Source organism: Melopsittacus undulatus, chromosome Z, assembly GCF_012275295.1.
Source record: "Melopsittacus undulatus isolate bMelUnd1 chromosome Z, bMelUnd1.mat.Z, whole genome shotgun sequence".
NCBI lineage: Eukaryota > Metazoa > Chordata > Aves > Psittaciformes > Psittaculidae > Melopsittacus > Melopsittacus undulatus.
The window spans coordinates 97,946,655-97,964,444 of record NC_047557.1 but is presented as its reverse complement, the minus strand read 5'-3'; the positions used below and the strand labels follow the sequence as shown (position 1 = coordinate 97,964,444).

General features: G+C 38.1%; 1 protein-coding gene across 1 annotated transcript in view; it reads right to left on the bottom strand.

The window, feature by feature from the left end:
• PLCG2 (phospholipase C gamma 2) overlaps positions 1–17,790 on the bottom strand; it is a 54,217-nt gene that overhangs the window by 5,802 nt on the left and 30,625 nt on the right. The window contains exons 14-28 of the mRNA XM_005152154.3: positions 16,746–16,850; positions 16,445–16,534; positions 15,284–15,462; positions 14,275–14,475; positions 12,956–13,075; positions 11,465–11,645; positions 10,034–10,102; positions 8,950–9,059; positions 8,053–8,149; positions 7,148–7,214; positions 6,786–6,943; positions 4,058–4,160; positions 2,896–3,105; positions 2,141–2,286; positions 1,023–1,137 (exon numbers count right to left, since the gene is read on the bottom strand). Coding sequence (XP_005152211.2) covers positions 1,023–1,137; positions 2,141–2,286; positions 2,896–3,105; positions 4,058–4,160; positions 6,786–6,943; positions 7,148–7,214; positions 8,053–8,149; positions 8,950–9,059; positions 10,034–10,102; positions 11,465–11,645; positions 12,956–13,075; positions 14,275–14,475; positions 15,284–15,462; positions 16,445–16,534; positions 16,746–16,850 — 1,951 coding nt within the window. The remainder of the gene's footprint in view (positions 1–1,022; positions 1,138–2,140; positions 2,287–2,895; positions 3,106–4,057; positions 4,161–6,785; positions 6,944–7,147; positions 7,215–8,052; positions 8,150–8,949; positions 9,060–10,033; positions 10,103–11,464; positions 11,646–12,955; positions 13,076–14,274; positions 14,476–15,283; positions 15,463–16,444; positions 16,535–16,745; positions 16,851–17,790) is intronic.

Here is a 17,790-nt window from a genome sequence, read left to right as displayed (position 1 = left end):
GTTTATTTGGGCAGGAAGATAGGAGGAAACTTGGCAGGGATGGAAATACATGAAGAAAAGCTATTATTATTAAAGCTATTATTTGTAATTAAACATATAATTGGACACATCTGTAACAAAAAAAAAGCTCATTCATTGCTTATATTATTGATCCTCATGTTCCATGTCAGAGTGAAAACATGAAAACCACTGAGAAGACTAATGTATCATGGCCCAAGTCTTCGAGTCATTTATAGAACGCTGAGTAATTCGGTATGTGAAACACAGCCAGGTTTGCTCTCTAAAGTCTTGGTCACTTCCCAGAAAAGTTAAAATCATAATCCCCTTCTCTGAAGTATGATCAGTCACAGTGCACATTCTTCTCCTGATTCCATGTTTATTTTCCACTAGGATGAGTGGCTTGGATAATTAGAACCTTGTCTACTGGAAAAACACTGCTGTATCTAGAAATATTAAATAGTGAACTATTAAATGGCTGAGATATTGCCCCAGTTCAGTGCACTTAAATGAAACTAATGTACATGCAAACACACATCCCTTATGCAGAATTCACCAATTCAGCTTTGATTAAACTTCAGTTGGGTTGCAAGTTATGCTGTTTCACAGCCCAATATACCCAAGCTGTCTCCAAGCCTGTCTTAGACCCTGAGTTTAACTAAACACATTCTGGATCTCACAGTAGTAACTCCCCATTTGGCCCAGACTGTTGAGAACTGACTACCACTATTGGACAACAGTTTTTAAAAGTATGCAAATACACAAGCTTGTACATAGGCAAAACCTTAACAGAATTGTGACTTTGGGGAGGGGGGGTTACAAACTGCAATAGTTTTCTGAATTTGATGCACACTGAAGTTTCTCGAATTATCTGGCCCTGAGGCAAGCAAGAGAATAAGCAGGGTGACAGTTAACTTAGTCCTTCCTACACAGGTTACAGGCCAATTACAGTCAAGATAAATTCATGGTTATCCTCTACTCACTTTACGTAAGCACACCTACAACAGAAAACTGCAGATACTCACTCACAACTGTTGTCTTGAATTTGTTGTTATCATATTCAGCCCCACAAATCTCTACCTCTACAAAGGGACAAGCAATGCTTCTGCCAGGCTTAGGGAGATGACGAGCACCTAAAACCTGCAAAAGCAATTGTGAGTTATAACCACCTCCAAAGGAAACTTGTCAGCATTATTTCTGTACAAAAGGTAGCCTACAGAACTAGAGGGGGTGGATCCAGAAGAACATGCAAAAATACACACTCCCTGTCTTGAATAGGTTTGTATGTATTAAACTTACTGTCTGTGCCACCATTAATAATATTGTCCATTTGGGTAACCCAGTGATTTTCACTGCAAGATACCGTAGCTGACATTCACTACACACAGTATGTGGTTCCAGGCAGGCCTGTAATATAAGTTCTGTTATCTTTCTTCTGTCTTTAGTACGTACCTATTTTAAGACATTCCTGCTTTACATTCACAGCCCCTGTTTACCTCTTCTCTAGACTGTAATAAAAAGTAGTCAATGTGTTTCTTTTTCTCAGAAAACATATTTTTGAAGGATATCTCCTACTGTATAGCAACTGAGAACAGAAGTTGAATTCCTCTTTGGTACAAAGAAGATAACAAGGCTTAATTTTCAAATTATAAACCCATTTCTCCATGAAAAAATGAGAATGACATTTTGATTAAGTCACAGAGAACCAAATATGATGCAGGGGATGGTCAGCTTACTATTTTTTCTGCTTAGTTTCTGTATTTCATTATAAATACCTATCTTCCTCACTGGAAATCTCTGAACTAGTTAGTCTGCTGCTGACCAATCTCCATTAGGACCCTGCTATTGAGAAGTCATTAGATTGGAAATGCAAGTTAGTTAATTTGGAATTTGTATTAGCAATTATATAAAATTATCCCAGGATTCTGTTTTCAGCACTATAGCATGTGCTTCATTAGCATGATAAAGGTATAGCTTTCTTTTCAGAAACCAGGGGAATTAAGTTTTTATTCTCAAACACGCTGACATTTAAAAACAGTATTTTGACAATCTGTCAGATCTTGCTTTGAAACATAATAGCTTTAGTTTTAGTTTTATAGATATTTATGACTTGTAAAAAACATAATTTACAAAAGAGTTTTACCCTCACTGTCATAATCATCTGCAATTTCCTCTTCGAGTCATTTGGCATTGGGTCATATTCTTCATTTCGCATGCTTTCTGGCTGCAGAACATAGCCAGTGCGTCCATTAAGTGAAAACAGGGCATGGTTCAATTGCATGTATTTATCTAAGGAGAGAGTTAAACAGTCATAACAGAAGAAGATCCTTATTTGAATAAAGCTAAGGAAGTACCAGACTAATGGCTACTCTCTGCAATTCTTTCACCACTTTATCAGAAAGACCTGGAAAGGTAAGTTGGAAGACTTAGTTCCCTTCAGTAATGGAACCTTACAGGCAATTTCTCACCAATTTTAATCCCAATAAACCCATCTCTATTCACAATTAGTTTCCTATCAATGTGTCACAAGCTAGCTGGCCCTTACCAGAAAACGGAGTACAGCCTTCCCTGTGTCTGAACAACTGTTCATTCATCTGAAACATACTGTAGAAATATTTTTGCCTACTTATAACAAGAATCAAGGTGAAGTAAACGTTTTAGAGTTTGCAGCTTGTTAAGCTCAGAAACGGGGCTTTTGGAGGCTGATTTTGAGGGACCAGCTCTATCAGGCAATCCACACATTCAAAACCCAACTTTGTTCTTGCACATCACTTCTTGCAGGGGAACACAAATAAATAGGACAGCTACAGTGAGCAGGATGGCAGAGGGGCCAGAAAGCTGCTTGTTTATAGTGAAACAGAAGGTGGATTTTAGATCCTTTTTTAACAAAAACATTACCTGGAGTTTGGAAATTAAGAGCCACCATCTGGGAGCCACAAAGCCAAAGGCGAAATGGGTCATAGTTGGATGAGTCGACCCTCTGTCCTTTAGGATAGACACGTGTCAGTCCCTTCAGGTTGTATTTCAACAACTCAGCTGGCTTTTGCTTGACAATGCTCTCTGCCTTGGTTTCCACAAAAGAACGGATTTCTTTGAAATCAGGGTTTTCTACATAGGATAGGGAGGAAAAAGAGAGGTTACTGCACGAAGAGAGAAGTTGACATTTCTACTGCATTTCTACTAATACTTTGTCTCACTTTGTTTTGTTTTGTCCTTTAATGCAATAATTGGCACAGTTTTCACACAGGCAAACTGGGTGAGCATCAAGTCTGGAAGTGAAAATTACCTGCTTGCCACACAGTTTGCAGAAGGCCAAGTAAGAGTCTATAGTCACATTCTCATCATTCCTAATAATGTACTTCTGATCACTATAGCATATTTAAATGAGACATCTTTTCCAGAGTTTAAATGGGGAGAAGAAAGGGTGAGCCAAGGTTAGCCAATGCCTCAAACAATGACTAAAATTACAATGTCTTAACCACACTGACAGCATATTAAAAACATTTGCAAAGAAACTTAAAGAAAAAGGCCACATTTGCTGGATCCTTAGGCAGCAATGACAAAAAACTGGGATAAGTAGTACATATTTCAGTGCTGGATTCCACACAGCACTTACAGAGACCCCAGTGCTCAATTCTATTATGAAATTATATATACCATTCCAACAGCTTACACAAACGGCAGGTTCTTACAGTAAAATTATATGATGCACAGCACATCCATTTTGAAGGGTTTTACAAACAAATCACAAGTGTTCAGCCAGAGTTTCTCATCTCAAAGAAGTCAGTTGACACATAATTAGTGAGCTTCCCCATAAAAGACCTAGGAGAGGGTGTATCTAGTACTAGTTAGAATTTTGTGACAGTTTCTTTGTGACAGTTGAATAGCACCAAGTTCCTAGTGCACAATTTCAAAGTCCCACTGAAAACTGCATGGGAGAGGCAGAAGCTTGTTTTCCAGCAGAGAAAGGATAGATTTTATGTTCAGTTCTAAAATATCAACTATCATCTGTAAAGATAGTAGAAAGGGTAAAATTCAGATGTAATGTCAAAGGAAATACCTAAGTTGTCCTTGGTTTTGCTTGTTGGCTTGCAGTAGATTACCAGATCAGATAATTCAATAGCAATCAGTTGATTCTTTTCCCAGTATTTCCTCCTGTTCTCCTGTAAAACGTAGCAAAGTTTTAGATTACAGACACACTGAGCATTATGGTAGAGTAACAACAGGGTACACTCTAATGAAATGACAAAGTTGATGCATTCTTTGTTGCTCAGATTCCTACCTGATACCTTAGCCACTTGCACAAATGTAATGTACTTTAAGACCCAGTTCAGAGAACAGGCTAACCAAGTGGGTATGGGGTGTAGCTGGAGGTATGTTTTGAAGGGGGTTGTGTTCTTGGGGCTTTTTTTCTTTAAGCAAGTATTTCAGTGCTTCCCTGATTAGTCCTACTCAGTAAACGGCAACAACTACTTATTTTTTTATTTTTCATGTGACTCTACTCAATTTTAGTTATATTCTCCACTCTGTAACTCACACAAATGCAAATGTATGCAGAAAAATGGAATGGGTAGTGAAGCATCTATTTATTTACAGACCTGAGCAGGACTTCGTCTTGTTAGTAACTCCCCAATAACTAAATCCAAACCCCATAAGAATTATTCCTTTAGCTTTCTATTTGCGCACCAAACCAATAATGTTATGTGTGGAAAAATCACATGTAATCTTGTTATCACCAGTAATAACCCACTATCTACTTCCATGTTTGCCAGCATCTGCTCTGTGGAAGCTGAGCAATGGTCTGTGCAACCAGAGATTGGGAACTTCTAAAGTCATCAAGACTTATCTTGGGTGAAGACATTGGGGCTGGGGGCTTTTCAGACATAAGAAGCAATTGCGCAATTAGAAGAGTCTCATACAGAACAGTGATTAGCTTTGGTCCATGAGGTTATGAAGCAGCAGCAATTAGGAAGTCTCACAAAAGAATTTCCTCAACAAGACAAACTGAAGAGGAATGAAAATCAGACCTAGGAAGTCACGGGCTTCCAGAATGTTTCACTGAACCAGAGATTATACATTGAAGTCTAAGACAAGCAAAGAAGAATATGGTATTTATAATTGGAAATAACCTTGGGAAAAAGCTGTCTGAACCTCACTGTCCTTAGTCATCCACCACAGTTTCCCAGACATTTGTTACGAGTGATCAGAGTTCCAAATACCAAAGGATACTTCTAGATGCCATGAGCTCACCTTTAGACATAACCCTCTAGTAATAATCAAGCAGGAGAGATGGCAATGAACAACCATTACTAAGAGCATGGTGTCAGTATTAAGCAGAGATGACAAGATATGTGAAGCTTAGTTTTACTTTTTGTGTATAATGGACACTGCCCAAAAATGAAGTCATTTAAAACCTGTATTGCAGCATAGTGCTGTCTCACCATTGCTTACTCCTTCCCCAAAGTTCAGCCTATTTACTATCAAAAAGGGCCTTTCCTTGACAGCTTCATCCCTGCTCCATGCAGCAGTTTATCATGTGAACTTTCTAGAGGCCATGCTGTGAGAAAAGCCCCCTGATTGACAGAAACAAGCTTTAGAGCATCTTTGAATACGTAGTGTTTAATACTCCTCTAACTGTACAGTGAGAGAAAAAGCTGCCAAGCTCCTGAAGAGCTTGTACATTAAAAACATTCCATTTAGAGACACTTCAAGGTCACATTTCTCTTCTTATCTTTATTTCTAAATGGAAGCCTGGCATAAGAACTGCCTTCCTCCTCCCCTAATGATAGGCCAACAACTCCTCTTGGTTCTTCCCTTGCTGAATTTGCAGTTCTTTGCTTGAAACACCAACCTGAATGCTATAAATAGGATTATGATGACCCTCAGAGCATTACCACTCCAGATGACAGATAAACAGCATGAACCAACATGATACTGAAACATGTTTTCTACCACTTATACCACCCACTTAGTGAAATGTGAATAAAAGCAACAAAGGAAAGAGTACACTTAAGCATAGTCATTGTAAGGGCTTACTGGTCATGTCAAAGACTTCTTAAATACTAGAAAAGATTGATGGGGAGATAAATTAATACCTCAGAACAGGAAAAGCAAGTACTGAAGAATGTCTCTAAGTGGCACATATGTCCCTTTTGAGGGACACAGAGGCTAAACTTAGGCAGAATCCTTTAATCTTTAGAAAAGGATTTGGAAATACTACTACTGATGATCTGGCAAATGCAGAATGTGTCTATTAGCTACAAATAAATAATTATTCAAACAATCCCCTACCAGTGCCACTGCATTCACTGGGAAGCAGAGTTAGTAATCACAATTAAGAAGAGCTTAGGTAAAGGCAGCTCAGATTTCACATATACTCACTAGTGGATTCACAACTCTGAACAGAAACAGCATGATATCTGAGCTTCTTTCTGCTTAGCTCTAGGACTGAACCAGTGTAACCAGATGTAAAACTGTAATGGTATCTACTATGTGCTACTACATGCACTTCACTGAGGTGCAGAGTGCAACACAGACAGTATACCTCTGATAAAACCCTGTTAACAAATTTACACAAAATGCTAATTTACATTCCCAAAAGAGTTTGGGGAATAAGATTTACAGCATCAATAAAATGAACAGACAAAGAGCAACACGCCACCAAGAGCAGAACGAAGCACCATGTGTTAGCAAGGTTTGGCAGTGTAGGGCAGCTAAAGACAAATCTGATTGCAAATTTATAGCAGTACATTATAAAAACCAATAAGGGATAGATTTTTTAGCAATACCTCTTCTGTAGTTTTCCAAGTGATTTCACGGATACTTTGGTACCACTCAAAGAGTTCTTCTACTTTATCAGTTGCAAACTCAACACATGGATCTTCTGGATTCTTAGGTTCCAGAATGAACACAAAAGGCTTTTTGTGTTTCCCTTGTGGCATTTTCACTGTTGAGCAACACAGGAGCAAGAGATTTATACTGAAAGGCAACAGTTGTTCTTCTAAGCTGTCATTGTTGATTTATTGCAACAGTCAGTATGATAAAGTTTTATCATATTAATTTTTTTTTTAATCTTTCCTGTGAAACATAGAAGAGTCTACTCCACACAGAAAGCTCAGGAGTCCATATGTAAGTGTCAGAAAATACATACCAACATTGTAAGTATTGAGTACCAGTATGCCACGACACAGAGAGCCTAATGGATTGTCCTCAATAATCTGAAAAACACGAGGTAAATCTGACCCTAAATCTTCTCTTGAATGAATATAAACAGGACATTAACAGAAATAAACACGCACCATTAAACCTAATTTCAGTTTCACTGAAAGCATGCCCACAATAATGTTTAAAAGCCTGTTTCCATCTCAAGAATTTCCTACTTTGACAAACACAAGAAAATCACTATAGTGAGTGCAGCTTCTGTCCTGACAACTGCTCATTTTTCTTGTCTGCTTAAGCCTGCAGTGATTGTGGATGGAAATCTAATATGTGCTTTCCTCCAAAGACTCCTGGAAAATCACTGGGAGTGCTTCAGAACAGCACAATTCAACACTTTATTTTTAAAACTCCAAAATGTTAAAAACTGATTACTGCGGAGTTTTGTTTTCTTTTCTTGAAGAGAACTTGATCCAATAAACAGCATAGGATTAGTTATGCATAAAAATAATGGAGTGTGAAATGGCTAGTAAGATGTGGTTTTACACATAGTTTTCTTATTTAAAAATATTAAAGCAGTAATTACACAGGCAAACTAGCTAAAAGTTTCAGGTACATTATTGTTTAGACAAAGAATCTGAAAAATCTAAACTGGTATGATTTACATTAGCAGGAAACCATTATCACCTAAAACCCCACCAAACCAGCCATCTCCTTTAGTAGTTTTTTACAAGGCGTGTTCTGACAATAACATTCAGAGAATGGTGAAGAATGCACTCATTCCTTTATTTCATGTTCTCTCAAACACAGCATGCAGAGTCATAATTCTCTAAAGCAGACTTCTACATCCAGTAGGCAGAAACTTCTAGGGTAAGATAGCAGACAAACTGTAACCCTCACCTGGTTTTCAAGCTCAGCAGAGTTTTCAGATGAGAGGTCTTCAACATAATTAGATGGAAAATAGTGTTGGACTTTTTCTCCATAATCCCCCTTCCACCTGAATTTTAAAAGGAAAGTGTATATATATGTGTGTGTGTACGTGTGTGTGTGTGTGTATACAAGCACAAAAAAAACCATAGTTCAATAGGCCATTAATGAGGCAATAATCTTCAAGAAATTGGTCATTAATAACCCCATACTGGTGACAGTCTAGCTGGCTATCACCAAAATATAAGTGATGAAGCAGCTAAAAGCTCTAACAAAGTGATCATTAACAGTATTTCAGAGGGATTACAGTTATTGTAAACTGCAATTAATTACTTAAGAGGCTTTTTCCCCCTCCAGTACTAAAAATACTATTATATGGTTGATTACCCTGCAGAAACTACAGGGAAACATTGGATTCCCAAGCTTTCCAAGCAATTTACAAGCCTTCTAAGAAAGAAAACCTGTTATGAAAGGAGACTGTACAGATAACATAAAAAGGTGGGTTTGATTCACAAGAAGTACTTAGCAGAGCAAGGGAAGAAACAGAGCAATGATGTCAATGGTACCAGATGTATGACTTCCCAGAATACCCAAGTGTTCAGGAAGGATTAATGTAGTAAAGGAGAAATACTGGATACACTGGGCTATGGAGGTTCTGCAGGCTGAGGTTACTGCTGCAGGATAGAAGAATGGAAAAGACATGAAAGAAGACTTGAGGATGAGGGTTTGGGGTTTTTTGGCATTAAGATTTATAAGGCCACAGTCAGTAAGCAGCAATCAGACAATAGGCAAATCTTTTGAAAACTACTACCCGAAGAACCCATCTAGGAAGTCACCAGGAGTTCTCCTATGAGGAGTCTTTGTCCTTACCAGCCTCCTGTTTCCTTTGTGACATTATGAATTAAAGCTCCTCGAGAGAAGCTCAATTCATCACTTCTTTTGGCTGTGTAGTCATACAAGGCTTTCACAGTTCTCTGAGGCTTTAAGAGAAACAGAGCAAAGGGGTTATCCAGGGGATGGATTATAAAATAATAATGCAATCTTATTTAAAATAAGTAAACAAAAAATTTAAAAAGTGGATTGGATGCTTTTTTTATTCCTCTTTTTTTTTTTTTTTTTGGTTATGAAGCTCAGAAAACACAGTACTAAAATACTAAAGTTCCAGAGTGACATCTATTGGTGGTAGCAAGTGATGCTGCTTAAATGCTATTCAAGTTATCAGCTTAGATAAAAGGAAAAAAGAATCTTTCTTTTATGAGTGCTGTAACATAATTACTGCAAGACACACACAGAAAAAGGGGGAAAAAAGGAAAAAGGAGAACCACATAGTGAAATATCAATCCTCTATCTTCATTACATGTATTCATACAGTTGGAGGCTGTAGGCTTAGGTGGCTACAAAGCCTCCACTTCCAAACCACACCAGCTATCCTGCTGGTCACATTTCCTTTACGAAGACATGCGGTTTTAGCAGGACAAGCAATTTCTTTATCTCGGATTTGCTACTACCCAAATTCTTCAGCAGCAATGCAAATTCACTGGCCAAGAAGACGAAAAAGAATTACAACCAACAAAATTTACAAGCAGGCAAATTTTTATGGGAATTTATAAGTTGGCAGGGCATAATAAAACCCAGAGATAAGTAGACATTTGCTGTGCCACTTGTTTTCAAAATATATATATCCTAAAGGAGGATAAACCTTAATAATTCATTAATAACCCAAAGCCACCATTTTTATGCAGAAAGCATATAAATAAGAACGTGTGGGTGCAACTTTTAAAGAAATACTAGAACAGTGTCACAGCCTTTAAATTTCTGCTGTCCAGTCCCCCATAAATCAAGCAGCCTAATGCTTTCAATAATTCTTTTCTTTACTGCTAACAGGAAATCAACAAGCAAGTCTCATAATTTTCAGAAGCCTACAGTAAGTGTGAATATCTCTCTTTAAACATACCACTGTAGGGGTGATTTCACTGGGTTCCACATACATCTTGACATCATAAAGGGAGTTAATATCCTTTTCCTAAAAATAGGAAGAAAAGGAAAAAAATATGAAGTTACAGGAATCAAAAATTATAGAAGTACTGAATGAGCATTCATTGCTGAAACCACCTTTTGACAATACCTAGGCAAACGGAAGAGGAAGGAAGCAAGACACCCCTGTTATGTTACTTGAATATAGCTGAATATGAGTTTGTTATTTAATCTGTTTATGCCTCAGTTTAATGAACAGTAAAGTACAATGAAACAGCAATACCTCATAAAGGTATCTCTCAATCAGTCAAATAGCTGTGAGATTGTGAGTACCCTTTGATGTGCAACCAGGGAAGACAATACCTACACTTACGATTTTTGTGTTGACTATGTATTTTAATTTATGTATTTTGTGTTATTTTAACTATGTGTTATTTTGACTATGTATTTTAGTCCCAGTGCTGGTTTCACTATTAGAGAAAAATTCTAAAACAATACACAGAGTCATATATTCAATCTTGTTCTCTCCTTGAGTTCCCATTTGGACCTGATCCTAGGATGCAGAACCTTAGCTATAGGCAATATAATAAAAAATCCTGAGGTCTAAAACATTTTCAATCCCTCTTCGTCTCCCCAGAAAAAATAAAAGCCTAGGTTTTAATTTTCTCAAACATGCCAGAAGTGTTTTCCCTGCAGCTTTTCTAACATGTCCCTGCAGACATATATTTGAAAACAGAAGACGTCATCTCAGGCTTTTCAAAAGCCAGTTACCTCAGCAAAGCTCACTCATCAAGAAACATATAAATCCAGAAAGTAGGCATCCATTCTAAGCTAATTATCCAGGCTCCTAGTTTAGTCTATGGACAGAGGCAAGTATGTCTCAGGGAGATTTCTTCATGTGTATCTCAAAGAGTGAGCTTTTTAAGTACCTCTCACTTTTTACCACAGAAAGCAATTGGATGCCATCTCTGAAACAGCTCCAGTGTGGTGAAGCAAAAGCCACCATCCATACAGAGCCAGGGGCACAGTAGAATACTCCATTTTCTTCTGAAATGCTTAGGAATTGGCCTCTGCACGATCATTTTAAGATCTGTGCCCACTCCAGTAACAGAGGCAGGGCCAAATGCAGGCAAGGCTGTTATCAAAAACTCATTTTAGCAGAGCAACAATCCCCCAATACACAGAGCACTGTTTGTTAATCAAACCATGAGGAAGGCAAAACTAGACCTGTAATCAAAGATGAAGATCTTTCCTTCACGCATCTCAAAACCTTCATGAGAGAAGTCAGGATAACCACCTCAGTTTCACAGCTAAGAAAACCATGTGCATCTACCACAGCTAGAATCAAACCCAGCACCACTAGATCTGAGACACAGTACACTACAGCAACTGTACCATGACCATCACTCACCACACTGTAGCGCTCCAGCAGCTCTTCAGTCACTGGGTAACGCAATTTCATCTTCCTGTACAGCGGATGCTTCTCATAGTACGTTACCAGCTCCACTAAACTCTCAAAATAGGCCGAGGTTCCAAGCACAAAGTGACGACCTTCTTGCTGAATTCGGAAGTGCTTCACCTTCCCTTCCGCTCTGTGAAAGAAGTGCAGGTGCTCTAAGAGGTACTGGTACTTGCAGTGAAAGTACAAGTGCTGTAAACTGGAACAAATGCCTTTGAGCATCTGAATCACATGAAATAATTTCTCCCTCTTCCAAAGCCTCTTTCATTCAAATTGAATTCCAGTGGCCTGATTAAATGCACAAAAAGACATTCTCACTTTTCTACGATACACAGGGCCTTGAAACATATCCATATTTTGCTTAGATTTTTCCCCCTACACATAGGTAATCTGTCACCTTCACACATGCACGAATGATCAGAGTCTTTCTGGAACCTGATGCTGATGATGCTCCACTGCTCCTAAGTGACAGGCACACTCCCCTCAAAGCGAGTTGCTGTCTCTTCCCTATAATCTCTCTCATAACTGCAGGAATCAATTTTGAAAGGAAACAATTCTTGTGCTTGAATACAAGATTTGTGCTTGTCGTGATAACAGTAACACAGTAGAAACACTGGCAACCATCCCACCCACAGAAGACCCCTGCATCCTTTTCAAGCTGCTGAAGTTTTGGTGCTTCTTGTTTTCCCCACTGTGAAATGGTTTTATTGAGATGCTGCTGCTCCAGTTACTTCAACATTCACCTTGGTAACAGCAGAAAGCTTCAAACCAAAGTACAGAGGGGACTGGGGAATTCTGGCCACCTTCAATACACAATAAGGCATGTAAATAAGAGGGAAAAGTATTACTTTTTCAAAACCAATCTTATATGTTGTAGAAATAGACATTCTCAGACAACTGCTGTTTGATTTGAAGGCACAATCAAGAATACCACATTTCTATACATTTTATTACCGTTATTCCAAGAACCACAGTTTCAAAAGTATTCCCTGGTAATAAAAGTGACAATTTCATTTCAACATTTCATTTCCGTCAGTTACATGATGGGGTAGGATTTCCAGGGGATAAGGACCTAGAATCACTGCTGAACCAGCACCAAAGAAAACTTCAAAATAACACCCTGTGCTAGGGAGTGTCAAGAAAGAAAAAAGAGCCATGCACAGCTCTGTATTAGAAGAAAGGGACAGTCGATGCCCAAATATGTTTTATAAAAGCATAAAGGTTTATTCCAGTCACAAATCAACTCTTGTATTCATCCTCATACTATATAAACTAACCATGCTAATTACTCCATGTTTGAAAGCAAGAAACTTATTACTCTAAAAAAACCCAAAAAAATCCAAAAAAGCCCAAGCAAAACAAAAAAACACGTTATTTTTTAAGTAAGGAAATCAGAACACTGTTGTGCTACTAGGTAATGCAGTCATAGTTGCCTTTTCTTACCTGAAAGTCATGGCAAACGAATCAGGTTCATCTCTCTTTCTAATCAAAAAGGCTCCATCTCGAGGAATTCGCATCAGCATGTCTTCTGCCTCTCCCCGACTCAAGTTGCTGTAGTACCAACTACAACAGTTAAAATGGACAAAGGATGACAAAGCTTGCCAAATGCCATTCAGTGGTAATATCAGGCAGTGTTATTAACAATAGTTTCAAATATTACAAGAAAAAATATGCATGAGATTTTACCCATTTTGCCACCTGTGACAGCAGCTTATTACAAGACATTGTAACACAGCAGCTTATTTTGGATGAAAGAATCAATAATATATCAGAACATCTTGTCTGTCTGAAATAATAAATCTGCATTTCTTCCTTTCAATAAGCCATTCAGTTTTCAGTGTTGACATAGTAGATTTAAGGAAAAGGCCAAATACAGATAAAGAAGAAAACACCAGGTGTTTGTATTTTTCTATTTTTTTCACTGTAGGGGTGCACCTATCTTGGATTTATTGAGTCTTTAGTGAAGCTTTGGCCACTTATACTGGCAGTACATCTCAACCTTATACAGAAAGGCAGAAAACCCCACTGTGAGAATACTCTCCTCTCTCACTGGCTTCCAAAGTTATCTATAGGTGGTCAGTGACTCCCAAATCTCAGGGCAGGGGAACAAAAAATTAAGTTTAAAGTCACAGATCAATATTTCACAAGCAAAGGAGATTTACTTTTTCTCACTGCAAACTAAACAGAACAAAGGGCAGTGATTACACTGTCAGCAATCAAGAGCAAGCTCTGCTCAGGATCTACATCAGGCAAAGGCCTGTTGGAAATAAACTCCGAGCTGTACTACTTCCTACCAGCATGAGGCAAAATCAGCCTAACTAACTGCAACAGGGGTGAGGTGGAGGGTGGGATTAGGAAAATGAAACTGGGCTCACTGCCCCAGTAGTAGAGTTTCCAGATGGCACAGATCATGACTACTTAGTTGCCAGGCCACAGCCAACTTCTAAATGTCTAAGCCAACCGACTGGGTGCTGTAGAACATAGAGCAGAGAAAGGAGGAACTGGCACACTTCCACAGCATTACACCTCTCACTGATTTTCCTAGTTGGTGCTAGTCAATCGCTTTCCCAGTGACTGCTCACTGCTGTACCAGGTTCTCACAAAGTCAGTGATCTTAGCATCCTTCAGGGAAGCCTGTTCCTTTGCCACCTGACAAGCAACGGTGTGCTCCTGAATTCTCTATGCAAAAAACAAAGACCATCTAAAACAGTGTAAAGGACACTGACATAACAACCCTGGTTCTTGCCTTCTGTTGTACATACTCTTTAGTCTCGTGAGGGCTGGGATTAGGGACAGCATCAGTCAGGCGCAGCTCAAATTCAGCACATCGTAAGTGGGCTTCCTTGTAGTGTTGAATAAGATCATAGATGCTATCAAAAGTGAGGTTGTCCGTCAGGTAGTATTTCACAGTGTCCCCATCACTTGAAGAACGGATCCGGCAGTGCTGGACTCTACCTGACCTCCTAAAGCAATGAAGGAAAAGAGGTTTTATAACAGTTTTTCTTCTTTTGAAGCATTTCCTCACCTGTTCTTGGCCAACTACCTGGTGAGCTTGTGAAGAGGCAAGAAATCTGTCATCTCATAAAAAAAACGAAGAATAGCAACAAAAATCCTGACAAGTAATATTACAGGATCAAAAATAGTAACTTTCAACCCACAATGGCTTTAAATTTGGCATACACTTATTCCCTGCAAAATTTGCTCCAACAGTTCTCTTGGTCAGAAATAAATCTGATACACTATTCTTCATACTGTCCAAACCAGAAGAAAAAACAAACCCAGACTACCATAAAGCCACAGACACACACCCCAAAAATCTTTATTAATTTCCCTCTGGAGAATCTTTTCATTAAAAAGATCAATCTTTGATAATAAAGGTACACTCATGAGACTACCTGTACAGCATAGAAAGCAGTAATTTATCCCTAAATTTAAAGACTGAATTTTGGCCCTGAAGATATAACAAATCCTATATCCTGATTGAGCACCAGAAAAGCTAGTGGTTGAGAGAGGCAAATTAAACTCAGTCCTCTCTTGACAACTGTAACACTTCATAAACCCTACTTTGCCAAATTGCACTATGTTAAGACTGAAGCTTCATTTAGAAAGTAGTCTTTCACAATATCATCAATAACATTGTAGTAATTTTAACAACTCTTCATTCACATTTCCTCTAAGCTATAAATGTATACTTGAAAAATACATACATTTTTTGTACAATGCCATAAAACAAATAAAACCCACATAAAAATTTTATGACAATCACCATACCAGAACGACAAGGTGCAATCATTAGGGAAGGCTTCACTTTCCCTAACTAGGAATGTCCCATCCTTGCCACCCATTTCAGCACAATATTCCTGGAGCAGTTTCTCAGCAGTTGTTCTCCCCTCTTTCATTTTCCCATGGAACCATTTCTCTTTTAAGTGCAGTTCAGTACGTTTCACCTCCTAGACCAGAAAATAAGAGTTTTTACAGTACATTTCTAATTTTATTATTTTGAAGCAAAATACTTTTACTGATATAACAATCTACTATTTCTGGAATTCAGCTTCCTAGCCCTGATCTTCCCCTTCCACAAACAAGCCAATCACCTTCATAGTCACCCCTGACTCTACTCCCCAGTCAAGCCATTTCTTTGGAACAGTGATCAATTATAGTGTTATTCAAATATTGAAAAAATGCAGCAATGCAAACACCAATATACATTTTCAAGGGAAAAAAAAAGCCTACTGCTTATTTACAGAGTTTCTAATCAGCTTTTCCCAGGATTCATCTGTGTTCTTCCTTAATTATTTTACTGACATTAACAACTAGGTGAATAGGTAAAATGCTGTGCATGTGCAGAGATCTATGAAGCATGCACATATATGTTAGCAACATAAGAGCATGCATGGAAACCTGAAAGGTCAGAACAATAAACGACCCTGCACATCACTGCTATTGCAGACCTCACTGAGCTTCATATTTCTCATGCGCAACAGCCAAGTAATACATGCTCACCTATGACAAACACTTTCCAAACATGAAACGAACGTGTATTGTGCAAGAGGTGTGCTGTAATGCTAACACAACAAACCTTAGTTCATCATTCTGTCTAGTTTGAGAACAGCAATAATGTCTAGCCAAAGGCATATAAAGACTTTGATTGTCAGCACATGCATCAGCACTGGCATTTAAATACAATTATATTTGTCTTTGTACTCCTCTGCAAGTTAGCCAAGGGAAAATGTTCTTTTATTAAAAATAAGGTTAACTGGAGTACCGTGGCAAAAAAACCTTTTTAAAAGGGTTTTATCTCCACATACACTTGTTACCTGACACACATCCTCTGCAATTTCAACACTGGCATTAAAAATATGCATCTCTAGACACTCAAATAATCTGAATAAATAAAAAGAACATTCTTAAATAACAAAACAAAGCCATCACCTTTGTTAAATCTTCATCAGCATTCTGTTCTATATCATCACTGAATGAAAGCTTTTCATCAGCAATAGCACAGTAGTGCCGAGTCCATTTCTAAAAATTGAGAGATATTAAAAGCATTAAGACAGAAGAAAACAACCACCATTTCAAAACTAGGTGTAACAACAAACAGAATACTTCTTCCCCTCATTCACACCTATTCAACTGACAATACTAGTTACACAAATATTGAGAAAATTAATGTAAATTTCCAGTATTACACAACCTAGTAACAGACTACAGCAGATGTCATATTAAGTGATACCTGCTCTATTGTGTCCCACATGTAAAGTTCTCCTTGCTGTTTTTTTTCTTCTTTCTTGTCTTCCAAGTTCACATCAATATCTCCCTTTGGCCCCAGTTTTTTGTGCTTAAAAACAAAACAAAAAACAACCCAAAACAAAACACCATATTCATTCACATAGAATCATATAAAATTGGTCAAAATATTTCAGTATACACAGACAACAATATTACAGGAAGTGTTTTTCTCCACTGCACAGCCACCTTCTGTGATTACCATAACTACAGCTGTTCCACAAGGCTTTATGCAACAGGGCTGGAATTAAAGGTTAAAGATTTAGTGAAGGTACCAGCCAAAGAATGAAGAAACAACTAGTTTAAAATGAGCTCACCATTCTTCAGGACAGAAAACATGAAGTAACAAATACCAAGAAACAAGGCTAAAACAAGAATCCCTCTGCAGAAAGCAGAACATAAGGAACAAAACCCAAAACAAAGTGAGAAGGAATTCAATTTGAATGGGGAATTCACTGTTCTACACAAAAAATGAGCAGAAGAGAAATACTTTATGAAAAGAGGGTCTAAATTCTGCTTTCTTGAGAGAGCTCATTAAAAACAGCAGCTCAAGGGGCGAAGAATAACTTCAAACACTTAACTGCAGTTAATGATAGGATTAATCATCTCATATCTAGTAGTTCTCAACTACACTCAGTTCTACATAACCTGCTATAGGTAGATTTCAACTTGACAGGCTTACCTCAAAAACCCCAAGGGCCCCTGAAGCAGGAGTAGCCTCTGGCTGTTTACTGACAACATTTTCCAAACTAAAGCCAAAAAATACAACCAGCTTACTGGCAGGTGCTGAAGCACATAAGGACTCTTCAACACTCTTTTAGACAGGACAGAGTGATATGGATGTTCTCTTGTGAAGACTCATATTAGTTGGTAATTCCCTTTAAATCAGATCTGTCATGTTATCATTCATGTGCCTATCCAGCTCCCCTCTATGTTCTGCAGGGTAACAACAGACAAATTGGAGGGGATAAAAAACCCAAAAACTTAAGCAC